General features: G+C 39.4%; 1 protein-coding gene across 8 annotated transcripts; it reads right to left on the bottom strand.

The window, feature by feature from the left end:
• Positions 1 to 445: 445 nt before the first annotated feature.
• VWA5A (von Willebrand factor A domain containing 5A) lies at positions 446 to 27,809 on the bottom strand. Of its 8 annotated transcripts, none has more exons than XR_012422814.1 (19): positions 26,807 to 27,809; positions 26,583 to 26,697; positions 25,713 to 25,770; positions 25,392 to 25,594; positions 24,858 to 25,080; positions 24,562 to 24,737; positions 24,181 to 24,295; positions 20,159 to 20,328; positions 19,838 to 19,926; positions 19,483 to 19,627; positions 18,972 to 19,051; positions 12,789 to 12,903; positions 11,842 to 12,006; positions 11,463 to 11,563; positions 10,884 to 11,137; positions 5,812 to 6,139; positions 5,165 to 5,295; positions 2,026 to 2,152; positions 446 to 1,526 (listed from the first exon to the last, which is right to left on the bottom strand). XR_012422814.1 is itself a non-coding variant. In XM_074012646.1 (19 exons), exons 3-19 carry the CDS (start codon positions 25,753 to 25,755, stop codon positions 1,447 to 1,449), a joined length of 2,361 nt encoding a protein of 786 aa, XP_073868747.1. In that variant the 5' UTR covers positions 25,756 to 25,770; positions 26,583 to 26,697; positions 26,807 to 27,809; the 3' UTR covers positions 446 to 1,446. The 8 variants fall into 8 exon arrangements, 5 of the variants coding, with proteins under 5 accessions (XP_073868747.1, XP_073868748.1, XP_005580067.3 ...); XR_012422813.1 differs by having other exon boundaries at positions 27,782 to 27,809; XM_074012646.1 differs by having other exon boundaries at positions 5,996 to 6,139.
• Between the last annotated feature and the right edge of the window lie 7 nt (positions 27,810 to 27,816).

Raw genomic sequence — 27,816 nt, 5'->3', positions numbered from 1 at the left:
TTTTACAGATGAGGATATTAAGTGCCTGAGGGTGAAATCATTTGCCCATCATCACATAACTATTTAAGGGTATGGTCAGGATTCTACAGTGGTTTTCTCATTAGTATCCTTTACTTGCTTCATGTAAGAGAAGTCAGCCTACAACAGAAGAATAGAGGGACAGGATACCATGGGAACAGTGGAGGCATCAGAAAAGCTGGGACAGAAAACAAGGGATAATAAAACCAATATAAGTTCAATAAATGAATCTATGGAAGAGTAGACCTCTTACTAAGCTTTTTTTCCCGACTCTTTAAAGTTGTATTTCACTAACTTCAGGTGAAATTTCCACGACTGTGTTCTGGTCAATTTACTATCCTAGCTTAGCTTCCCAAAATGGCAGTAGCAAAAGATTTGTGGGGTAGGGAGACGAGACCACTTTAAGAACCACTGCATTTACTCATCAAAGGGTAGAAATAGTCGTTTTAATATTGATACAAGTTATTTTAAGGGACAGCATTGATATGAGTTATTTTAAGGGATAGCATATCAAACAGGATCATTTCCACTAGGATAGGGTACATGAGACACAAGGGTCAGGAGCGATCATGGGGAGTTCCTTTCTTCCTAATGTGGTAAGTCCTCCAGGTTCAGGTCCCAGGCAAAGCTCCCATTAAGCCCACCCTTCCCTTTACTGCACTAGATCAGGGCCTGACTTAGAGGACTCATAGGTTCAGGGTAGGACTAAGGATTGCATTATAGACTTCTTCCTAAGGTGTTTCATGATTAAGGAGGAACATCTCTCTCCAACAATTAGAGTTCAAACCAAGTCTTTCAGGCAGTGGAAGAAAAGGCATGTAGGTTGTGCAGGCTAGCAAAGCCCAGGCAGAATGAATCAGGAAGGTCCCCAACAGTGCCACCTCTCACAGAGGACCCCTGGAGTCTCTCTTTTTGTGATCTTGACATTACATTGATCCAGATGTTGGCTTTCAACTTCCCTCTAACTCCTCCTACACACGGAAAACTTCAAAGCTTACCAGTATAGTCCTGACAAGTATATAAGATAGAAAGTGAACAGACAAAGATAATGCAGAAAATTCTCTAGTTCAGGCATTCCCTAACATCAAGGCTGCAATCTTTAGTCTGTAGTTCATGTCACCTGTTTTTCATGTTGTTTCCCTGGAAACCCTGGGAGGAACATTACAAGCCTACGCATGGTTTGAACTCCTTCAAGAAAGGGAATAGGTTCTGGGACCACTGTCACTTTTCTGAGGGGATATGTTGGGAAAAGAAAGATCATATCCAAAGTGAACCTGGAGCAGAGAAGCAAAGTGGAGTAAGCATCCTTTACTTTCATGGCAAAAAATAAAGAGTTATAAAACACAAGAACACATTATCACAGAAGAAGTGATAATAGAGGAAATGACAGTAGCAAATTAAAGGCACTTCTTTTTCTGGATGGTATCTTCAAAAGGCAAAGATAGCAGGATCCACAGATGACTTCAGGAAAGTAATAGCAGCTTTCACAACCAAAGGCATGGTGGAGCCTGTGGTGAGGAAAAACAAGAATCAGGGATGAAGGATCGCAATGAGAGGCTCCTCCAAACCTCCCAGATCATCTAGGAGTTGTGCTTTTCTCTGTCCTCAATATCCCTGCTTTTTCTCCTCTTACTGCCCAGATTCTCCTTGAATCTTCTCTGGCCCCAGATACACTCAGCTGCAGTGAGATAACAAACAGCCAGGAGAATACACTCCAACTCTAGTCTTCTACTCAGCTTGGTACTGAGACAGTAAGGAGAATCAATGCCACTTGTCCTTCTCACAGTTCACACTCCCCATTCGTGTCCCTCTCCCTCCCTACTCACCCGCCTACCTTGTCCCCAATTTAAGATTTCACCCTTGTCCCCCCAAGAAAAGAACTAGCAGGCAGATTAGTAAAGATCTGAAGCAGGATGGTGGAGACAGGTGACAATGGGACTCTCTTGTGGTAACCTTCTGCCAGGCCAGGGAAGGGGAAGGAGACAGGCCTTAGGATTGTGCTCCTACCTGCATGGACACGCATCCAGGCCATGGCCTTCCTTTCCAGAAGCTCCCATTCACACTTCAAGTCCTTACCATTGCCATGCAGCCAGATCACAGCCAGGATGGTGGCCCAGCCTGAGGAATCCACAAGCTGCACAATAGATAGAGAGCTCCAGTTGGCGCAGGAAGTCCCTCAAAAGGATGCAAAAAGATTCGCTCCCTCCTCACTTAGCATCCTTCTAAATGCTACTAGATGGAGTTACCTGGTCTCTCTGTACCTCCAGATACTACTTGCAAGGCATAATGCCAGGCCTTAAACCTCAGGGCAGCAATCCACTGAGTCTCGAAATAGAAAATCCTAAGTTTTAAATCCAGTGTAACCACCAGGACAGTTCTGGAAACCCCTAAGACAAGGCTTACCCAGCTCTAGTAAGAGAAACATAGGCAAAATTACTTTATAGTTTATAAAGTACCTTCATGAGTCTTTTTAATTGTAACCCTTATACCCCCCCCAAAAAAAACATGAAAAAATATCAATAAACATTTTTAAGAAAGAAAACTGATTTCAAATAGAAGTATTAACAAAATGATTTGCCCAAACTTAGCCATCTAGCAAATGACAGAAGTGAGACTAAAGGCCAAATATTCTGATTCTAGTTGTATTGCTCTTATTTCTCAATAGAAAATCTCAGCCATACAGCAGAAAATTGTCTCCCATGAGTTTACACCCACTGCTCCCAGCTTCAGTTTTTAGAGTCAGGAGATCAAGGGAAATTCCTATTTTATATCATGACCTTTAAAACTTGGAAATGGGGCCGGGCGCGGTGGCTCACACCGGTAATCCCAGCACTCTGGGAGGCCGAAGCGGGCGGATCACTAGGTCAGGAGATGGAGATCATCCTGGCTAACACGGTGAAACCCTGCCTCTACTAAAACACAAATACAAAAAATTAGCCGGGCTTGGTGGCAGGTGCCTGTAGTCCCAGCTACTTGGGAGGCTGAGGCAGGAGAATGGTGAGAACCCGGGAGGTGGAGCTTGCAGTGAGCGGAGATCATGCCACTGCACTCCAGCCTGGGCGACAGAGCGAGACTCTATCTCGAAAATAAATAAATAAATAAACAAACTTGGAAATGGTTATCATGTCCTCTCTGAGTGGTCTTATTTCACATTAGAATTCTCAATTCCTCCATTTCTTCCTTAAGAGGACTGCTTAAGTCAAAGCAGCAAACATCCCCATGCTTGTTCTCCTAGTCTAAAAACAAACAGCATAATGATTCCAAAAATACAGCTCCTTAAATAGTCTATCTGGAGGTAAATGCACTTACAGAATTCTACAATCACAGCCCAAGAATACGGTAGCATTTCAGGTAACCCTGTTGTCCTCCATTACTTAGTTAAATATTCTGACTCATACAGTTGTAGTCATCTAAAACCTCTGATTTTCATGTGCAAATGCTCTCTTCTCTACCTGTAGAGTTGGGAATTTGCAACTCAAAACAGTACTTAGCTTTTATTCCTACTATATTGTTTTTCTTTTTTTTTTTAATGAAAAATTGTAACTCATTATTCAGAGGTTTTTTGGGATCCTGATTCTTTTGACTGATAGTTTATCTCCCAGTTTTGTCATCTACAAATAGGAAAGCCTTGGTCTTTATCTTCATCTAAATCTTTATTGAAACTGTGAATCTCCAGAGAATTCAGAGCCTGGTGGGTCTAAAAATCTGTTTCAAGTTTGAAATCAATTCATCATTCAGTGCCATGGGTTTTCAACTAGTTTGTACTTGGTCCATGTTCTCATCATTAAAAAAAATGTATATCAAATTCCTTACTGAAATTCAGACATACGAGGTCTGTTGGTTCACTTGATTCCATTGGCCTGGATACCATTCCAAAGAAGGAAATGTCAATCTGATGTTTTTTGTTCCCAGTGCATCTAAATAATCCCTGTATCCTCTTCCAAGTGTGTATGAATTATCATCTTAATTACTTTTTCTATAACAGCATTTTCCAATAAAAATATAATGCTAGACACATATGTAATTTTAAATTTTCTAGTAGCCAAATTTTAAAAAGTAAAAATAAAAAGGTATAATTACTTTACTGATATATTTTATTTAACCCAATCTATTAAAAAGTCACCATTTTAACATGCAATCAATATACAAATAATTATTGATGAAATGTTTTATTCCTTTTTATATAAAGTCTTTGCAATTAGTATGGATTTCCCACCATAGCACCCCTCTATTCAATTAAAAATTTAGTTCCTCATTGGTATTAGCCACGTTTCAAAGGCACAATAGCCACATGTGACTAGTGGACACTGCATTGGACAGTGGAATTGCAGAATATCTTAAATTTATTTGATCTCTTTCCACATTTTGAAAGTTTAGAATGATATTTGTCCTTCAGGCTTTTTGCACCTGTCTCATGCCTGACAATTTCTCAATGAGTGTTAGAAGATTTTGCAAGTTACCTTGAAATTCTGGAATGCAATCTATCCTCATCAGTATATTTAAATACATCTGAAACAACTAGGTGGTTCCTATTAACAACACTTCATGTATCCTGACTTCAGTTAACTTTGCCAATGTCTGGACCACTTTCATCAGTATGAAGAGGAGCAACAACGAGGTTATTATTGGGAGTTCTCAAGATAGTCTTAGAACTGAATCTGGCTCTGCTACTGATGGGCTAGGTAAACTCAAGACACCTTTTTAGACCTCCCTAGACTTCAGTTTCTTCATCTATAAACAGCAACACAAATGGGATCTACCTTATTAAATTAATGTGTGAAATAAATAAGCTCACGAATATTAATTGCTTAGTACAGTGCTTGGCACAGAGTAATTGCTCACTAAATATTAGTTATATAACCAAGACCATTGGCAGGGAATACGATTAAAGTGGAGGAGAATGTTGCTTTTCCTTTATCATCCACCAACAAAAAAACCATCAATTCCTACTAGCTTCCCCATTAATCCCTTGCTCTTTCTGCTCTAACATGACCAGAAAAACCTTCAGCCTCTATTTATTACAAATTAATTTACTCTATGGCTCCCTATATTTTCCTTCCTCAGATAGGTCCTGAATCACCTCCATTCTCAATGATGACCTTTCTCTCTCAAAAACATACATACTCCTTTTTCCACTGAATCTTACCTCAGCAGGGTGTGCAGCCGTTATTTCTTCCAAACTCACACCTAGGACCTTGGCTAGATCTTCATTCAGATCCCAGGAACCATTTGCATTTTGGTGGTAAATCAGCTGCACAAGATGATTCTCTCCAAAGCCTTTGAGGAGAAAGAAAAGGGGAGGACGAGAAATTATGGAGCTATTGGCCCCTCAGCATACTTGAATTTAGGGCTGCTAAATTCAGAGACAGGCCATAGCAAGAATGCCATAGAAAGAAAGTCATCAGACAACATCCAGAAGATCAGTCTTCAAACCCTACTTGTGAAAGGATGACCAGTGGAACAGGGGCTCACAGGGGGTGGCAGTAGGGCTCTGCCGGGGGGCGGGGGGAGCCCGCAGGCAAGCCGTGTGAGCTGAGATCGTCAAGGGAGTTTGTTCAACTAGGGGTCACCCTAGACTCCACTGAGATAGCAGGTTTCAGGGTCCTATATGATACACTAATGAAGCTACTTGGGCTGACCCTGGGAAACATAGGGGTGGAACAGATCTGACCATCTGCCTGCTGCTTTTCAAACAGATGACCTCCTGGGTAAAGAAAGCCAGAGGCAGCAGAACATTGAAGGTTAGTTTCTCAGTCCCGATAGATTGGAGGGGTGAACCAAGGCCTGCCTCACCTGCATGGTAAGTTTCCAAGTTGGTTCTGTGGGTGGAGGAATGAGTCCTTTCCAACAGACAGGGGAACTTTTCGAGAGACATCCATGTCTTGTCATAGCTGTAACTACAAGCTTTTAGCTTGCCTAGTCCTATATGTGTGACAGAAAAACACTGTTGAGAAAATGTTCCTATTAAGGTACTCACCTGGACTGTGCCGGTCCTTGTGATTTATCAACCCACAGAGACTGTAATTGTCCACCTGGAATGAGACGGCCTCACAACACATAACTCTCCTTATGGGCTGAGATGCAGAAGGAGGACGGTCGGAGGGTAAGGCCTTTCGAAAACCTGAAAAAATCCATACAAACATTAAGACGGTGGCACTCCCTGCTCTCTGCAGTGGACGAAGGACCCTGACAATTCGAGATACCCTCCCGTCCACATGGGCTTCAGTCACCACCCTTACTGTGCTATTTTTCTCTCATATGCCCACCTCCTGTACAAACCCTCGCCCTCCTTCTAGTGTGTCCTCTGGAACTCCTGACACATGCTAAACAATTTTTCCTGCATCTTTAGTTTGACTACAGGAGGCTTCTGCCAGCTAAGTCTCAACTTAAAACTGAATTTATCCTCCCAAAAGACTATTCTCCTTCCATCACTCTCAAATGGTTGTTGCTCAATGTACCACACTTCAAGTAGGGAGGTAGGGTTGGCAACCTCTTCAGTCCCTTATGCTGCATCCAGATCATTAAATGTGGCTTACCTTCCACATGTCGTCAATATTGTCTACTTCTAATCCCTTTGTTACTTCCAATCATTCACTAAAGTATCTGAAAACTAGACCATAGACTTCCACTCCATTGAAAGGCCTACCATCATCTTGAGAGATTTCATCACCCATGTTGATACCCTACCCGACACCCTAATGCAAAGCTTCTTTGACTTCATCAAATCCAATGACTTCCACTTCATTCTACTGCTGCCACTTCCTCCCGAGCCATGAAGACCTTGTTATTAGAATTGTCCCACTCATAAAAAATATACTGAAAAATTGAAGCTGGGTACAGTGGTTCACGCTTGTAATTCTGACCCTTTGGGAGGCTGAGGTGGCAGGATCACTTGTGCCTACAAGCTTGATACCAGCCTGGACAAAGTAGCAAGGTCCCATATTTGTAAAAAGTTTTAAGAATTATCTGGGCATGGTGACATATGCCTACAGTCCCAGGCAGAAGGATCATGCAAGGTCAAAAGTTTGAGACCAGTCTAGGCAATGTAGTGAGACCTCATCTCTAAACAATATAAAAATTAAAAATTAGCCAGGCATAGTGGTGCATGTCTAGAGTCCTACCTACATGGGAGGCTGATGTGGGAGAATCACTTTAGCCCAAGAGATCGCAGCTGCAGTGAACTACAATCACACCACTGCACTCCAACCTGAGCAGCAGAGTGAGATCCTGACTCAAAAAAAAAAAAAATTTTTTTTTAATTCCTAGTTTTAAAATACAATATCTGATTTTTCTAGTTTTCTAACTTAGAGATTTCTGTTTTACCTGATCTTTGACCTCATCTGGACTACTAAGTTCTTGACTTCTCTACTTTTTTTCCTATATGTCAGCTTGCTTCCATCAAGCTGTCTAGTGTTACCCTAAAAACAAGCTTCCTAGCATTACCCTGATACCAAAACCAGATAAAACAACAAAAGTAAAATTATAGGCCAATATCCTTGATTAACACAGACGCACAATCCTCAAAAAAAATACTAGCAAACCACATTCAGCAGTACATTAAAATGATCATGCATCATTATCAAATGGGATTCATCCAAGAGATGAAAAGTTGGTTCAATAAACATAAATTGATAAACATGGATTGCACTAACAGAAAAAAGGACAAAAACATATGATCATTTCAATAGATGCAGAAAAAGTATTAAACAAATTCAACATCCCTTCATGATAAAAACTCTCAGCAAATTAGGTACAGATGAAATGTACCTCAACATAATAAAGACAATTATGGCAAACTCACAACTAATATATTGAAGAGGGAAAAGTTGAAAGCATTTCCTCTAAAATCAGAAACAAGACAAGGATGCCCACTTTCACCACTTCTATTCAACATAGTACTTGAAGTGCTAGCCAGCACAATGAGGCAAGAGAAATAAATAAAAAGAATCTAGATTGGAAAAGAGGAAGTTGCCGGGCGCGGTGGCTCAAGCCTGTAATCCCAGCACTTTGGGAGGCCGAGACTGGCGGATCACAAGGTCAGGAGATCGAGACCATCCTGGCTAACCCAGTGAAACCCCGTCTCTACTAAAAAATACAAAAAACTAGCCGGGCGTGGTGGCGGGCGCCTACAGTCCCAGCTACTCGGGAGGCTGAGACAGGAGAATGGCGTGAATCTGAAAGGCGGAGCTTGCAGTGAGCTGAGATCCGGCCACTGCACTCCAGCCTGGGTGACAGAGCAAGACTCTGTCTCAAAAAAAAAAAAAAAAAAAAGAGGAAGTTAAACTACCCCTGTTTGCAGATGACACGATCTTATACATAGAAAACCCTGAAGACTCTATAAAAAAAAAAAAAAACTGTTAAATATAATAAACAAACTCAGCAAAGTTGAAGGATATAAAATCAACATACAAAAGTCATTAGTGTTTCTATACACAAATAGCAAGCTCTCTGAAACAGAAATCAAGAAAACAATCTCATTTGCAATGGCTACAAAATAATTAAAACATTTAGGAATAAATTTAACTGAGGAGGTAAAACACCTCTATACTGAAAATCGTAAGATATTGATGAAGGAAATTGAAGAAGACACAAATAAATGTAAAGATATCTCACATTCATGGACTGGCAGAATAAATATTGCTAAAATGGCCATAATACCCAAATCTATTTACAGATTCAATGCAATCCCTATGAAAATATCAAAGACATTCTTCACAGAATTAAAAAATCATAAATTTGTATGGAATTATAAAAAAAAAGTCAAAGTAACCTTGAGAAAACACACACACACACACACACACACACAAATAAAATGCTGGACGCATCGCACCATCTGACTTTAAAATATACTACAAAGCTATAGTAATCAAAACAGCATAGTACTTGCATAAAAACAGACACAGACCAATGGAACAGAAATGGAGAGCCAGAAATAAATCCACACATGTACAGCCAACTAATTTTTGACAAAAGTGCTAAGAACACAATAGGTGAAAGACAGTCTCTTCAATAAATGACATCGAGAAAACTGGATATGCACATATGAAAGAATAATATTAGACCCTTATCTCTCATTACATAGAAAAACCAACTCAAATGAACTAAAGGCTTAAATGTAAGAGGTGAAACTATGAAACAACTAGAAGAAAACATAAAGGAAAATATCTTTGACATTGGTCTGGGCAATTATTTTTGGATATGAGCTCAAAAGCATGGGTGACAAAAGCAAAAATAGATAAATGAGGTTACCTCTTGTGTATAGCAAAGAAAACAATCAACAGGGTGAAGAGACAACCTACGGAATGGGAGAAAATATTTGCAAACCAAACATCTGATAAGAGTTTAATATATGCAAAATACACAAGGAATTTAACTCAAAACCAAGAAAGCAAATAACCCTATTTAAAAACGGACAAAAGATTTGAATAGACCATTTCTCAAAAGAAGACACACAAATGGCCAATAGGTATATGAAAAAATGTTCAGCATTACCAATCATCAGGAAATTGCAAATCAAAACCACAATGAGCTATCACCTCACACCTGTCAGAATGACTACCACCAAAAAGACAAAAAATAACAAGTACTGGTGAGGACATGGGGAAAAGGGAATGCTTGTACACCGTTGGTGAGAATGTAAATTAGTATAGCCATTGTGGAAAACTGTGGCTCCTTAAAACGTTAAAAATGGAACTACTATATGATCCAGCAATCCCACTGCTGGATATACAGCCAAAAGAAAGGAAATCAGTAATATCAAAGAGATATCAGCACTATTCACAACAGTCAAGTCATGGAATCAACCTAGGTATCCATCAGTGGATGAATGAATGATGAAAATGTACTATATATACACAATGTCACATTATTCAGCCATAACAAAGAACAAAATTCTGTTATTTGCGACAACATAGATGAACTTGGAGAACATTATGTTAAGTGAAATAAGCCAGCCACAGCCTGGGTAAAATGGCAAAACCCCATCTCTACGAAAAATACAAAAAATTAGCTGGGCATGGTGGCATGGTAGTCCCAGCCACTCAGGAGGCTGAGGTGGGAGGATTGCTTGAGCCTGGGAGGTTGAGGCTACAGTAAGCCATAGCAACAGTAAGCCAGTAAACCATGATTGTGCCACTGCACTCCAGCCTGGGCAACAGAGCAAGACCCTGTCTCAAAAACAAAGAAAGAAAATAAGTCCAGAACAAATATATAAAGACAGGATAGGCAAATATATAGAGATAGAAAGTAGGTAAGTGATTACTGGGACTGGTAGGGAGGGGAGTGGAGGAGAAGATAGGTGGGGTCAGGGAGAGAAATGGGAAATGTCTGTTAATAGTTATGAAGTTTATTTCTTGGTGATGAAAATGCTCTAAAATTGATTGTGGCAATCAATGGTTGCACAACTCTGTGAACATACTAAAACACATTGTATTATACATTTTAAATGGGTGAATTGTATTATATTTGAATTATATCTAAATAAAAAAGGTATCTATACATATAAAACTCAAAACCAAGAAAGCAAATAATCTTATTTAAAAATGGACAAAAGACTTGAATAGACACTTCTCAAAAGAAGACACACAGATTAGGCAGTTTGGTTACTCAGTGTTTACCTGCACTTTCTGCATTTTAATGTTTGTTTTTTTGTTTTCTCTTGGATTATTTTAAATCTCCTTGCCAATGTGATGCATTCTAGTTCCCTGGGACAGAAAAGTTTAACACTAACCAGAAATCCTAGATGTCGAGGTAGAAGGAAAACAAAGCAACTTAAGAACATTTCACAGCCTTTTCCTTTAAATAATGTGCTCAGATAGTCAGAACCTTTTATTATATACGAGTCTGAATAGAATAAAACTCATTACCTGATTGGCATCTTATCTTCAATGGGGTAGAAGCACCCAACAGCATTGGCCTTGGGATGTCCCTATGAGCCAGAGGCCCCTGAACTGGCTTGTTGAGCTCCTTATTGATAGCAATGAAAGCTGTGAAGGAGCTTATGACACCAGACTCAAGGCTGAGGTTCAATGCATCTTTTTTATCACTTGCTGGAGTCTCCCTGAGGCCCATGTCCTTGGTCTGGAGCAAGGACTTGGCAGCAAGGCGGTGAATGGTGAAGCTAAAAGGAAAAAATTAAAAAGTACTGAAATGTTGGGAAAGACACCCATATACCAGTTTCTCAGGGCTCCTAAAAGTTAGGAATAGAAGAGTTAAGATAAAGTCAGATAAGGGGAGAGATAAGACTTGGGTGGTTTAGAAATAAAAAATGATTGTAGGAAAACAATTACAATGAAGCCCAAAATTAAGAGAAGAAATCTAATCCCCAAAGATGGCAGAGGAAAGAAGGAAGGAAGGAGGGAGGGAGAGAGGGAGGAAAGGAAGGAAGGAAGGAAGGAAGGAAGGAAGGAAGGAAGGAAGGAAGGAAGGAAAAACTGAATTCTCACTTGACATCAGGCTTGGGTTGTAGAAGAAATGTCGCTTTATCCTCAAAAGTCTTGCCCTGGAGTGTGTATTTGAGGCATACTTTTCCTGTTGTCTCTGCTGCCTGCAAATTAGAGATGAGTAGAAATGATGGAAGAAGGAGATCATCCATGGAAGGATCAGAACAGGGGCAGGTACCCAAAACAATGTATTACAATATCTGATGAAGAATCGGGTAGCCTAGGAAACCAGAGACCTGAAACGATGGGAAGGAAGTAGGCTAGCTCTACTTGGCAAGTGCCATCATCTCTGGTTGAGATTGAAATCCACCTACCAGCTTTAGTGAAATGGTCAAGTGTGGTAGCTCTGTGACTAGAGGAACAAACAAGAATGGGAACTCACTGGCATCCTCCCGGTCAGTTGGGCATAGATGATTAATCTCTGACCCCTAAAGATGACGGTCTGTTCTGGGGAAAGCATTTTAGCAGACAGACCAGGAGGCAAATGCCAGCTCAGAGAGACATCCTCTACCACAGGCTGCAGAGAGCGTTTCAGAGTCCTGAGAGCCTAATGGAGGGAAGAGAACAGAATAAACACAAATGATATGGACAATGGCAGCTACCATTAACTGAACATTTATTTATGTATCAGATATGGTACAATATAATACATGTCATGCCTACTCCTCAATACTATTCCAGGAGATGGGCTTTATGTATGAAGAAGCTTTACATATGAATAAGCCAAAGCTGAAATATTTAGTACCATAAATGTAAATAAAGAAAACGTTTGAGTAACGAGACCCTTGGAGAAGGGGATTAGATAACAGGTGGCACCAACTGGGAAAGAGGAGCTTAGAAATACCACCAGAGGGGTCTTCTCCTTGTGCAGAAAGATGAAATGGAATAGCAATTTACTACCTCTTCCAATCCATTAGATCTATCACGATTATTCCTTCTCCTTTTCTTTGTATAGTTTGCATGCAGGATGCGTGTAGTACAAAAAGAGGTTCTAAAGCGCAGACCTAGAATCTTAGTCATGAATGACAGTCAAAGCTCTTAGTTTGTCCATGTCTGGTCTTAAATGCAAAGGCCCCGATCCCTTTCAGCATCTTGTCTCTGCGCTTGCAGCTATTGGGACCAGATGTCATATTTCCAGATACTACAGAGGGCTTCTATTACATGAGGCCAAAAGTAGCCTGACGAAGTATACAGCCTAAGGCCTTGGGGATATAGGAACAGGTATCCTGGAGGAAATTTGCTACCCCTGCCCTTGCACAGTGTCCCCACCCCATTCCACTTTGGTCTGGATTGCCACCTCCGGACAGACACAGCCAGTCTGTCCCTCACCTTGGACTGCATCCTGTCTTTGCCTGTGATAAATTCTGAGGTGCCGCCTGATGCCCGGGCAATACCTTTTATTAGGCTGGTGGAGGCACCTTCTCCGATACCGAATGAGAAACACCTGCAATTGTAAAAGGACAGAGGTTAGACGCAAGTATTAAAGAATAAACATATAAAATTAATACATATGGCCAAAAATACATAAGGAAATAGTCTACTTTCTTGACCAAAAGTGTAATAGCTACCATTTACTGAGTATATTCTATATTTTAGGAGGTATAAAAATGCCTTAAATCAATGATTCAATTTAATCATCACAAAACCCCTAAAAAGCAGGCTTCTGCTTCACTTTGCAGATAAGAAACTGAGGCCCAGAAAGTTTAAGAAATCTTTCCAAGATCATGCAACTACTAAATGATAGCAACGTCACTGGAGCACTGATCCACCTTACTGCAAGATCCCTCTGGCAAACTAACAGAAAGATAGAAACTAACACCAGTTCCTACCTAATGATGTGCTGGTACCGTATCTCCCCCAGCAAGATCATTCTTAGGGAAAGGAAGTGTGCCTCCTGCTCTTCTAACTGGAGAGTTCTTGCCCTGCCTTAGTCCATGTGCACCAAGTAACTTCTTAAACATAATGTGATTTCCCAAATAGAATTATATATAAACAAAGAATATATTGGTAGTACTAGCACAGGTGCTTTTGGAAGGCATGTCAGACAGAGTTTTCATTGCAAATTAATACCCTGCAATTTTGGTTTATGTATCAGTCTCTCTTCGATTAATGTGAGTCATCATCTCCAAGTCTAGTGGCATCAGCATTAGGATCAATGCTCTACACTTGTTAGACTCAGGAACAGACTTCTAACTGGACCTACCTGTAACGAGACTTCCTAAATACTACGACCTGACAGCATCTTCATATCACGACTTTTAAATTTCTAACACGATCTTTGAATTGTAGCCTATGTTATAAAGTGCTGTTATTTTTTTAAGGTCTTTTGTATAAAATCAAAACTAAACAATTTTGGCTGGGTGTGGTGGCTCACAATTTGGGAGGCCAGTGCCAAGAGTTCAAGAGCAGCCTAGGCAACAAAGTGACAGACCCTATCTCTAAACAATCAAACAACAAAAAATTGATGACTGACTAGAACTCACGACAGTGCTACATGTGGATGATAATAAAAATCAAAATATTACAATAATAGCAAAAGTTTATATAGCACTTACTTTTTATCTAGCGCAGTTCCTAATACATTCCCTAGGTATACTCTTTTAACCATAACAATAAATCTGTAAAGTGAGTACTATTAGGATCCTAATTTTCATGTGAGGAAACTAAGGCATAGAGAGATTAGTTGATTTATGTTCTGCAGGCAAGCAGAAGAACTGTAACTTAAATCAATGACTTCTGACTTAAAATATAACACCCTAGGAAAGTTCTGCTCACAGCAATGCCACTGTAAATTGTTTCAGGCCAGCAGAGAACTAGGAAAGCCGTATACAATATTTACAACAACTTGTTTGAAAACATCAAAGGTCTACCAAGACAAAAATCTATGGGCCAAGACCTGGGAGAGGAGAGAAGCCAAGAGAAATGAGCCCAGCATCTGATGTTCCTTGACCCTTCGAAGCAAGTGCCAAGTACAAAGACAGATGACTCAAAACCCAAGCGGTTACACGCAGGCGGGAGGAACAAAATAGCAATTCGCGCTTTTCATAGCAAAGGTGTTCTTGTAAACACCTAAGAACTGAGGATACAACCCTAAAGGACTACATCCCAGAGGTAGAGGTGAATCCGAAATAGACCAGCCATCACCGTGCCTGAAGTTCATCAGACCCTCACTGGATTAAGATTATCTGTTCCCAGTCTATCCAGTGACCATTCAGAAGCAAAGAATGAAAAGAATGCATCCTCTCAGAGGGAAGATGTCATCTAGAGGATCATCTAATTTCTATAATTTTTTATTTGACAACTAACAAAAATAGAAAATCCTCAAATATTGGGAAATTAGGCACTGTACTTATAAATTATACAAGCTTAAAAATCATAATGATAATTGGAAAATATTCTTAAGTGGATGACAATGGCAAATGGCATATCCACATTTAAAATTCAGCTACAGATGTGCTTAGATCTATGGCTCTGAATATGCAATTAGAAAAGAAAGTCTAAAACTCAACTATCAAGCATCTTTCTCAAGATGTTAAAAAAGGATGGCCAATAAACCCAAGGAATGTAAAAGAAAGAAAATAATAAAGATAGATAGGAGTAGATATTAATGAAATAGAAAACACTTATATGATAGAAAGTACCAACAAACACAAAGGTGCTGGTGTTTTGAAATTATTATTAAAACTGATAAATATCCAGTGCAAGGAAAGAAATATTAATAGAAAAGGCACAAATAACCAACATTAGAAAAGAAAAGGTAATATCACTACATAGTCTACAAAATTTAATAATATTATTAGGCAATATAATAGACAATTTAATGCAAATAAGTTCAGTAAAATATACAAACTTTTATAAAAAATAACACATAAAATATGAATAGTTCAAAACAAATACTTTCTCAAAAAAATATCCAGGCCAAGAGAGCTTTGCTGGCAAATTATAATAAATAGTTATGAAAGAAAATCTTTTGGAGCAAGGAAAAAAGGCAACCTTCACAGCTCATTTTATGATACTAGCATAAAATTGATATCAAAACCTGACAAGATAAGACAATATATGTCAATATTTCCCACGAAAATAGATTCAAACTCCTAAAAAATGTATTATCCAAAGGAATCAAAAAATATATGAAAGAGATTAATATATCACAACTACTTTGGGTTTATTCCAGAAATTCAAGGTTGGTCTAACATTTAAGAATTATCATTAGAATTCAGACTTTAAAAGAAGAAAGGATAAAATCATACATTAATCTAAACAGATACATAAAATACATTTGATGAAATTCAACAATCATTCATTATTCAAAACAAAAGAAAAGAGAGAAAAGAACCCTCAAAACAGAAATAAAAGGGAATTTCCTTAATCGTAGAAAGGATAACTACAAAAAAAACAAAAAACAAAAAACCCTTATGGCAAACACCATACTTAATTGTGCAAAGTTGAAATGTTCCCGTTGAAGTCCAAAATGAAATAAGGATATGATCATTTTGATTCAGATTTCTACTAGAGGTTCTCTCCAGGCTAATCCAGAAGGGAAGAAAAAATTTTAAAAAAATAAGAAAAAGAGAATATTTTTAAAAATACGAAAAATAAAACTGATATTTTTTGCAAATGTGATTCTTCATGGAATATCTAAAAGAGCCTGCAAATATATTATATTTGCAGACTCTTAAATTAAAATATAATTTAATTAATATCTAAATTAATTAACATCATTAAATACAAGTCAAGGTAAAACAAGCTATAGAAATTCATTTCTAAATAGAAATAAACAACCAGTAAATAAAATTATTAAAAAATACTATTTAAAATAGCATCAAACACCTAGGGAAACAATTTAATAAAAAAATGCACGAAGCCCTCTACACAGAGAATTATAAAATATTACAGAGAGATTTTGTGTGTACAGGCTTCCCTTATCTGCAGTTTTATATTCTATAGTTTCAGTTACCTGCGGTCCACTGCAGTCCAAGCATATTAAATAAAAAATTCCCAAAATAGACAATTCATACATTTTAAATTGTATCCCATTCTGAGTCGTATGATGAAATATTGTGCCATGCTGCCCAATGCCACCCTGGACATGAATCCTCTATGTCCAGTGTCTCCATGCTGTCTATATGACCGTTAGTCACTTAGCAGCAGTCTCAGGTAACAGACAGATACATGTGGTATTGCAGTACTTATGCTCAAGTGACCTTTATTTTACTTAACTGTTCATTTTATTATTAGTTATTGCTAATCTCTTCCTGTGCGTAATTTATAAGTCAAATTTTATCATAGGTATGTATGTATAGACAAAAAACATAGCTGAAACAAATGTGGTAAAAGGTTGACAACTGGTAGACCCAGGTGAAGGGTATATGGTGTCCATTGTACTTTTTTTTTTTTTCAAGATGGATTCTCGCTCTGTCACCCAGGCTGGAGTGCAGTGGTGCGATCTCAGCTCACTGCAACCTCCATCTCCCGGGTTCAAGCAATTCTCCCGCTTCAGCCTCCTGAGTAGCTGGGATTACAGGCACACACTACCATGCCCTGGCTAATTTTTGTATTTTTAGTAGAGATAGGGTTTCACCATGTTGGCCAGGCTGGTCTCAAACTCCTGACCTCGTGGTCTGCCCGCCTCGGCCTCCCAAAGTGCTGGGATTACAGGCACGAATCACTGCGGCCAGCCCATGCCATTGTTCTCCATTGTTCTATTTTTGCAACACCTCTATATGTTTAAGGTTTCTTAATAAAATGTTGGAAACAAACACTTCGAGAAATCAGAGACCAAAGTGAATGAAAGGATATACTATGTGAATAGATTGGAATGCTCAGTATTGCTTAAATAGATCTAGTCAATGCAATTCTGGCCCATATACCAATACGTTTCCTTTTCTGGTAAAAACCGACAAGCTAATGCTAAAATACAATTACTAACAGTCAAGTGTAACCAAGACAGTCTTGGTTATGAAATGAACAAAACTGAGGGCTTATCACTATTGGAAATCAAGATTTATCATGAACCTGTACTAATTTATATGGTGTAGTTCTAGCACACATCTAGATGAATAGACCAATGCAATGGAACAGAGGATCCAGAAACAATGTACATGTGCATAGATGCTTATTGATGACAGAGATGACACTGTGGAAAGGACCAACATTTCCATAAATGGAATAGGGTCAATTTGATATCCACATTACAAAAATACAAAACCTTGGATAGGGAAAGACTTTTTAACAGGACACAGAAAACACTAACCATAAGGGAAAAGATTAGAAAGTATCGAACTACATTAAAATTAACAACTATTACTTGAATACATTTTGAAGCTAAGAGCAAACTATAGAGTATTTCTAGAACATACAATCAACAAAGAGCTTGTATCCAGACTACAGAATGAACTATAGATCAATAAGAAAATCAACCTAATAGGAATAAATAAGTAACAGGAAAAAGACTTGAAACACATCATGAAAGAGGACATACAACTGGTGAACAAATATGAAGTAGTGCTAAACTTCATTCATCGGCAGGAAAATGTAAATTAAAACTATAATAAGACACCACGACACACACACAAAACTAAAATTTAAAGACAATATCATGTTTTGGATAGGAAATGAGGCGATTGGAACACTCCTACAATAAATAATTAAATTAGTACAACCATTTGGAAAAATGTTTGGCGTTCCCTAGAAACTCCACAACTCTTGTCTACTCAGAGAAAAATCTACGTATATAAATATGTATGTATGCATATACACGCGTGTGCAAAACAATAATGTACAAGAATACAAAACTGTTCACAGCAGCATCATTTTTAACAGCCAAATCAAAGTCCTACAGCATTAAAATCAATAGATAAATTATGGTATAGTCATTTTATGGAATACCATACATCAGTGAAAACTAACTATGGCTATACTTAAAGTATATATGAATTTCTCAACATATTGCTGAAAGAAAAGAAACAATATACACAGAAACAAAAACAGATTGTATAACTCATTTATTTTCACTCAAAAACAAGCACAAATAACCCATGATGTTGTAAGTCAGGAAAGTTTTAGTGTGTAGTGACAGGGAATAGGACATGATGGAAAAGGGTACAGATGGAGAGGCCTACTACCATTCCAGGTTTTACCTATGTGGTGATGACACAGTGCATTCACTGTGATAATTTATCCAGTTGTATACTTATAATTTTTGTAGTTTTCTGCATGTTTTACTTCCCTAAAAATGTTTATAGTAAAAAAAAAAATTAACATCTTACTATTCAATTCTCGTGTCCATTGTAGTTTAGAAAGAATAAGAAACAATGGTTTTGCTGTGTTGTTGATGTTATTTGGAAAACTGTTTTTAATTTTTATAGGAAAAAATAAATTTTCAGCTGCTAAAACTAAATTCTGAAATCATTTGGTCCTCTTTAAGGACTGTCAACAGTGGCATCATGTAGCACTACAGTCTGTATGCCACTACTTAGCTCCAATTACCCAGAAATCACATTTTCTTCATACCTGTGTTTCTGTCTGTTGATCCTAACTTCTTTAATTACACTAAACGTGTCTGTAACTTCTCCATCTGTAAAGACAAAAAGCTGTACAAAGAAAGAAAATGTTCATCAGGTCTTTGTCAAGTTCATTTTAAGAAACCAGAATTTGCCCTTGAAAAATCCACCTATTTCATTGCAGAGGCTCTGGTACCTCTTCAAAGAGGCATGAAATCCCTAACGTTTCAGTCGCTAGCACCACATTCGCACATGATCTGTTCAGAACCCAGGGAATTTTTAGCATCTCCCCTCCTAGCTGCATCTAAGTTATTGTGGCACTCCATAAAAGGCCTTCCAGTGTCCATTGCATGGAGTTAAGGAAGAAGAAAAATGCATCGTCTTTTTTTTTCTGTTTACTATATGATAGAAGACTGTGAATTACAAACCATATTTCAACACACTGCATGAAGCTCAGGGGCACAGATTCTTAGGGATTTCACATTTGCAGTCTCTTCTGTGAGCTCTGTTCCACTTCTTACCTGTAGGGGGTGGCCTGGGATGGAGGGTCCTCTGTAAATGTTCTGGAGTGGTGCCAAGATTTCAGTGCCCCCTAGGTCGGCCTGCATAAGCTTAACTCTCCCCAGAGCCTCCTCCATTGTTTGCTGAGTGTACTTCACACTCTTCCTGAGAAAAACAAACACACCCAGTTACATGAGGGCTACTTAACTTTGCCCGGTATAGAGTCCCTGAACTGAATTGAAAAACCCCCATGAAAAGACAGTCTTATCCGAAACCCCCAATGCCAAAGTCAACTCCGCAGTAACCCCTTTAACAATTTAGTCGCTTTCTTTAAAGTCTCATTCTGTACTCCCTATTGTCTTTCCAGAAACTTACGGAAAGTATGCCTCATAGGAAGAGCCAAATCCATAGATGTTGAAATAACAGCCCATAGGTAAACTCTTCAGCAGCAAAATCAGTGTTTCCTGAAGGTAAGAGAGCATGAGGAGACAGAGCGAGAGAGGCTCGTCAAAACACACGGGCCCTGCCAATCGACTCTGGAGGATGTAGGCCATCACCCACCTTGTGCCTTCTTACATTCCAAAGCTAACCTCGGGGTCGTCATGCTGCTGTCTCAGGCTCCAGATAGACCCTAATTTAACCCCTCAGATTCATCCTCACTTGAGCATGTGACCCAGAAGAGGAAAGAAGCTTTACCTTGGCTGCCTGGATGCGCAGCTGAGATGTATCCTGGCTACTCATGGGGCTCTGCATACTTCCTGAGCGGTCCATGAGGAAGACAAACTCTCCACAGGTATTTGATGGTTGATCTTCCGGGATATTTGGATAGAAACTCACCATTGCGGATGGATCTCCCATCAAACGACCTGTTCAGAAAGGATACAGCCATTGTAAGACAAAAAGGAACTCAAGAATCCTAGTACCTAAGAATCAATGGTAGTGAATTCAATTAAGAGCTAAGAAAACTGAAATCTAAAACACTATGATGATTCGTATACCATAACTGCTTGCAACGGGGTCGAGGTGAGTTATAAATATATAAGACAGACAAAAGCAGAACAGATATGAAAAAGAAGAAAGAGGATAGAAGTTAGTAGACACAAGCAATAGTTAAAACATTATCACTGATTACCAGTTTCCTGGCAGCTAGGCAAATGAATGAAACACATTAGGTTAAAATGTTCCAGCATTTGCCAAAAGAATCAGACAAGTTTATCTACAGAATCAAACCTTTTCTTCAAATCAAATAAACAGGAAATGTATCACATGGGCCTTAAGTCTTTAATTACAGCTTTGAAAAAAGTGATACTCACATGGACAATTTTTCAGTTGACAATTTACAAGAGTTGAGAGTATAAGTATTACACCCACTGAGGTAAGTCTGTCTGCTTTGGCTATGAATAACTCGCTGATAGTCCCCAGAAGAAAGGGAATACGTGAGATACGTGTTGGATTCTATGAGCATCATCCAAACAATGGTGTGGGGGTGACCACAGGATCCCAGTCTATCTGGCCACATTGTCAAAGCCATAGCTGTGACTATTTTTAGAAGCAAGTGAGGGCTGATACAGGAACTGAAATGCTAGTATTGAGATAGTGATGCAATGAGAATGGCTGGGTTAACTCCAACTTTACAGAAAATATAAGAGGCTATATAATTAAATTCCATTATCCCGTTTTTACAAAGTGGTTCCAGGATCATAGGTTTATATTCTCAGTAGACCCGGGATTTGGTATGACAAGAGAATGTGGCTCAGTTTAATTTCTTTCCCATAGGATATGTCAATCACCAAACTGGCTTCTGAATAAGATGGATGTTGCCCATCAAATATATGATAGGACACTGGTTCAAAAATAACATTTATACAATCCAGATGTCTGGATATATGACAGAGGAGGAGCTTTTTTGGTGAGCAAGGTTCCTTTCCATTCTCAGAGACAGCTGTTTTAAATGGAGCTGGTGCTATACTGAGGAGTCAGAAAGGGTGGCATGAGTATGATATGGGGTAACACATTTAACCTGTTTACAACAATGCCAGATGAATTGTAAGCGTTATATGTGGATTATCTACTATAATTTTAGCCTGGCTCAAATTATTTTCACCTCCATGAGTCTCAGCTTCTTTGTTTTCAAATGAGGCATTTCAAACTTCAGCTCCTCTGCTTGCTAGCCTCATGTCTTCCTCTAGCCTCATGTCTTCCTCTGAAAAACCAAGGTAGTACCACCTACGTCAAGATTATTTTAAGCAGGGGTATCCAATCTTTTGGCTTCCCTGGGCCATATAAGAAGAAGAAGAATTGTCTTGGGCCACACATAAAATACACTAACACTAAATATAGCTGATGAGCTTAAAAAAAAATCACAAAATAATTTCATAATGTTTTAAGAAAGTTTACAGATCTGTGTTGGGCTCCATTCAAAGCTGTCCTGGGCCCCGTGCGGCCCCCAGACTCTGAGTTGAACAAGCTTGATTTTAAGAGTTAAGTAATATAATATACTTAAGGAACTCAGTTTAGGGCTCAACTCAGATTAAACCCGTAATAACAATATTATTAAATTATTTCTAAATTGTATTTTTACACACTTTTAAAATTAAATTATAAATTTAATTTTAGAAAGACATTATGTTCTTAATATCGTAAGTACATCTGTTCTAAGTTTGTAAAAAAATAACATACTGTGTTTTTGTCATATAGCTGTAGGTTTCATTTGGCAGAACTCTAAATGGTTTTAGTGAGCCAAGCTGCCGCTTAAAGTTGTCATTTGCTTCCTTGTGTGGATGAGAACAGCAAGTCGTTTTGACTAAATATATGACCTGGGAAGCAAAACTTGAGCAGTCCTGCTGGAAGGGATTCACAAGACTGTAAAGACTGTCCCTGATGTCCCCCCTTGGCCTTCAGAACTGGTCATGGGGACTAGATGAGAAAATCTACATAGGGACCAAGGGAACTTCTTAGAAAAACAGGGACTGAGATCTCAATGCTTACCTTTTGAGATCCAACGTCATGGAACTTTCTCTGGTGAAGACAGTCCTTTAAAATAATCTTAACTGACAAGTAGGTCACTGTTGTGGGAGTATTTCATGGACACCCAAGGAAACAGTCACCATAAGGAAAGGAAAAAGCAGAACACTAATGTACAAAGACAGAGCATGGAGCTTCATGGAAGAGGAGCTGGTTACAGCAAATCTGGTGGAAACTGGGAGCCCCTTGAATGACCTTAGCATGGAGAGCTGGCCCTGAGGAAGAGTGGTTGAACAAGTGAGGGAAAACTAAAAAGTTCAATTTGTGAGCTCAAGTATGAAGCTACTTTGGAAGCAAACATTAACAATGAGAGAGTAGGGTACTCTGCAGAAAAACAACTATAGGGTATTTTCTTGATAACAGTTATAATTATAAAAGCAAGAGCCTAACTCAAGTCATCTCACTTTGAATATGATTGTCACCAAGGACATGTCCATTCCACCACGTGTAAATGCTTCAGAAGTCGCAATAGCACTCCAGTCCTGCGTCATTGAAACCCAGGAGCATGGCAGCCCAGGAAGCCCCCAAGAACACAGCAAACTGACATGGGTTATACCAATTTAAATTCCAAGAAAGAGTGTGTATACATAAAGGAAAATTTCAAAAGCAAGAAACATTAAAAGAAAACAAGAAACTAAAGTTATTAAGAAGCTAAACTTAGTCTTAGGAATTAAAAAGCTGGGGCAAAACAAAAAGTTTTGGAGATGAAGGGTGGTGATGGTTGTACAAAGTGAATGTCCTGAAGACCACAGAATTGTACACTTAAAAATAGTTAAAATGGTCAATTTTGTTATGTATATTTTATTTCAAAAAAGAGAGAAAAAAAACTTCAGTTGAGACTGCATGTAGCTGTGATGAATCAATCAATAAAAATTATTTATTAGATAAAAAAGAAATTAAGAACTAAACTTAGTCAATCTAATCACAATTACTGCTTGCATTCTTCCCGTGTTTTAAAATGTTTTTCCTAAAGCACAGATTATTTTATAGTGGTAATCTGTCTATAACTTACTTTTCTTTTACTTAACATTCTTTGGAGGTCATTTTTCCAATTACTTCAATCTGTCAGTGTACATTATTTTAGGAGCTGCATAATAACTCATGAAGTATACCTAGCATAGGAAATTTAGCCACTAAGAGACATTTTGATTGCTTACTAATACTTGATATTATTAAAATGGTGGGGGACATCTCAATGCATATTTTTACTTATATCTAGATTTATTTCCTTAGGCAAGATTTCTAAACGTGAAATTATGAAAGTTAACATTTATTTAACATATATGGCCAAATTTATCCTCAAAAGGTTAATTCACCACACCTTTTAAAGCATGAAGCATCAGATTTGGAAATCATTGATAATTTGAAAGGTGAAAATGTCACATGATTATTTGGATTTCTGTCAATACTGATCATTGCCACATGTTTATAAACTGGCCATGTTTTCTCTTGTAAATTATCTGTTCCTGGCTTTTGCCCAATTATCTACTGATCTACTTAAATTTGCCTACAAGACGTATCACATGACAGTCATTAAACCTAACCATTTTGGCATGACATAGTGTAAACTATTTCAGTTTTCACACGTATTAACCACCACTGGAGGGAAGGAAAGAAAAGAGAGTAATTTGACAGTAATTCTAAGACAGGGAGGTGCCCCTTAGAGGATTACTACAAAGGAAGAAAGAAAATACCTGGCTTCATTTTAGGCATCTCCATCTCCAAAACCACGCTGGGGGTATGCACCTCACTGTAGTAAATCAGGAGTTCCACGTCCCGATCAAACTTGTGTCCAGCAGCCAGGGAAACCTGAGTTGGGGACAGGTAAAGGAGCCACATTAGAATCATCACTGCTTGCTACTTGGGGCTGAGGTCAGGGCTACAGTCCTCCTCCATGAGAGACATGACCAGGAACAGAGGTGAGGCTGGAGAGAAGGCTCTGGAGATTAAACGAGGATATGGAAGGAGCATGTGGGACCCCCTCTGGGTTATCATTTGGGAAGAACTGGGTGGGGACTAAGTCAAGACTCAAGCAACAGAGGAACTGACAACAGCAGTATTCTCTCATTAACTACCTGAGCGGAAGTCTTGTCTTCTCCTAGGTACTCAGTGGGACTCAAGGGGCAGTTGGATTGGACCTTCTCAATGCCATGCTTGGAATCTATGGTGGCGACCATGCTGAGTGTGTAGGGCAGGTCCTCCACAGGGACTATAGGAGTCTTCACATTAAGGCAACTGTCCTTCGACGACCCTATAAAAAGTGAACTAGTTCTGTTTTCCTTGCCAACACTTTTTAAGACACTCTCAACCTTAAGAAAATTTCCCCATTTATGTCACCCACCACTAGTATTCAAAGGGAAGAGATACTCACCAGAGAATTGGTATCTAGGATTCAGGACAGCTGGGAGGACAAAGCGCAGAGCCCCATCTGTTTCCAGAGGCAGCTCCTGCACATACTTCAGGGTGACTGAGGCCTTCGACCCAGGTTGGAGGTTACCCACATTGCAAGAGAAGATATCCCTGGAGCTGCTGTCCTCCTCCAATAAGAAGGCCTGGTGGCCCTGGGAGATGGCTTTCTCGTAGTTGGTGCGGGCCTGAGAAGAACAGGGCGAGGGATGGGAAAGAAAGGGAACATCCAAGGTGACATGGCTGAAAAAGAGACGAGTAGTGCAGAGTGACTGTGATTGGTCTTGTCTAATCACAGCTATACTTTGAATGCCTCTGATTGATTTTTCCCCCCAAATGATTTTAGAAAAATGGCGGTTAGAAAAGAGTGGAAGAAAGAGCTTTCAACATCAGCATGTTTTGTGAAAGTATATTTAGTAGAGATCATAAAGAGTATGCATTAAGGAAATAAGAAGGGAGGAGGTAATGTAATAAGAAGGGAGGAGGTAATTTCTACTACCTTCATCTTGTCTTGTAATTCTGCTACAATTTTCTTCCCATCCACCAAGGCCTCAAAGCTGTAAACAGCAGAGTCTTCATCCATGGGGAACAGAAAGACGGCCTCCAAAGGAACTTTCTCCGCGTTCTCATAGTTCAAAGTTGCAGACACATCAGCCACAAACTCGTAAATGGACACGCTCACAGAGATACTCTTCAGTGGCACTGTAGATAGACCAGAATTCAAGTTCATCAAGCTTCAGTAGGATGCTTCCTTGTAGATCAAGCCTTGTGCTAAGTGCCGAAGATTCAATGGCGAGTAAGAGTCACAAAGTAAGCTTACCTGGCTCCCGTTGGAGGGTGAGTAGGCCATAGAAGTGCACCATGGTGATGCAAGATTTCTGCAGAAAAGACATATCACAAACAGGGAGACATGTTGGAAGTTATCTGTTCAAACACCAGTACTTTATGTGCTTTTCTCTGGCATAAGAATACAGTCAAAGGGTTAATGTTGGAGTTAGGAAGTTGGAACCTTTAAAAAAAGGAGACAAAGATTTCCATCAAAAGGCTCCCTTTAAATGGCAGTTCTAGGTGGGGAAGGTATAAGATTCACTGGTATCTACTAAACAGGAAATCTCTGAAACACCCTGAGGCTGTTTCAAATACCAATTCCACTTTCTCAAAAGTGTGTTTAATTCACCACTCCTTAGGCATATGGAACAGGTGTCACTAACCCCTCTGAGTCTCAGTATTTTCTTTCTAAAATGAGTAGCATCATATCCACACATCATATATGAATTAATACATGTGAAGTCCCTAGAATAGCACATGGCCCATGGGAGGCATTTATTCAATGATGACAGACATCACTATTGCCCCTATTATTATTGTAACTGTTAATCAATAAACCTCTGCCGTCATTCACTTTGGATCATGGCATTCAGGGACATGCTGCATGTGAGAAGCTGTGTGATCCAAGATGGACTCCTGCCACAGGCCATTTATCTTGTGGCTTTTCTTTGGGACTCAAAATTAAAAGATACCAGTATATTTGTTTGTATCCATCCAAGATATTCTAATATATATAAATATTATATATGCACATAGCCTACATTGGCACCCCAACTAAACAGCACCAGTAAATCAGGCTTTTCATTCCATATCTGTTATTTTGAGAAATTGGATAAAAACTGAGTGTGGCAAAATGACTCACAATTTGACAGCAATGCAGAGGACAGCAGCAGGTGTGAGGAGAGAAGAGGATGCTCAGAAAAGGGCTTCTCCGCAGACCTCTGACCTGGGCAAGTTCTCTGGTAGAACAGGCTGGGCTGGGAGAGGGAAGAATTTCCAATAACTCATTAAGCAGACAGCCTAAAGCAGGAGACTCACAGGAGTGAAACAGCTGAAAGAGAAGCTCTCAGGCTGGGCAATACTCACCAACGGTGGCTTGAGTAAAAGAGAGAGACGCAGAGGGTGTCCCCTACAAGGAAATAGCCTTCACTTCCTGATTCTAAGCTCAGAAAAAAATCCTCCGTTGAGGAAAACTTGCTATTCTGCACCCTTGCCCCCACTCTTCCGAGTACAAACAAAATTAGTTTGGGTCAGAATTAGTTCTGTCTTTCAGGATGGCACTTCAGAAAGGCAACTTGCAAGGCTTAGGTAGAGACTGGCCACCAAGCTGAAAGCCATGAATCTGACGCAGCTGGGAGAATACAAGTCTTCTGGCCTAGCCAGGTAGCCGCTTCGGGAATGCAGTCCCAGCAGGGGCTGCTCAGCGGCTAGAAGGGAGGGAGCGGAGCTGGGTGGCACCACCGGCCACACACACTCCTGCGACCTGTGGCAGGGGTTGAAGTGGAGAACCCGGAACCAGACAAGAAGGAGATTTGGGGTAAGAAGTGGGGCTTGGATAAAATCAGAGATTGATTTAACCTTTCCATTTCAGTCCCAGATTTCCAATGTCCACGTATTTACAGAAGGGACTGCGTCAGTCTCTTACATTTCTATATAGAAGGGCTTAGAGGCTGCAGTTGATTGGAGTAGATGGAGGCTTACAGCCTCATTTCCTCAGCTTACACTACCTTGAAATTCAGAAAACATCAACTGTGTATATCAAAGAAAGAAAGGGGGTGAAAAAGTAAAGTAAAAGAGAAGGAAAGTAGGAAGAAGGGCCTTCAGATTAGGAGATGCCTAAATCCCTCCTTCAGCCTCCAAAAGATTTCCCTAAACTACCAAACTTGCAGGAAACCTTCCTGGGGTTCATACATCAGGATGAAATCCTCCACCCGTGGGGCGTGCAGTTCAAGGAGCCCCTACAAATTTGGGCACTGGGGAAAGGGAGCTAGAATGCGCAGCTCTCAGTCTTCCAGAGCAGGGGATGGAGCCAGGCCCTGCACCGACAGCTTGGTCCCCTACCTTTTTCTCCTGCAATCCGGAGTGCTCTGAGTCAC

Source organism: Macaca fascicularis, chromosome 14 (assembly GCF_037993035.2).
Source record: "Macaca fascicularis isolate 582-1 chromosome 14, T2T-MFA8v1.1".
Classification (NCBI taxonomy): domain Eukaryota; kingdom Metazoa; phylum Chordata; class Mammalia; order Primates; family Cercopithecidae; genus Macaca; species Macaca fascicularis.
Note: the sequence above shows the minus strand (reverse complement) of the source record. Positions and strands in the feature narration are given on the sequence as shown.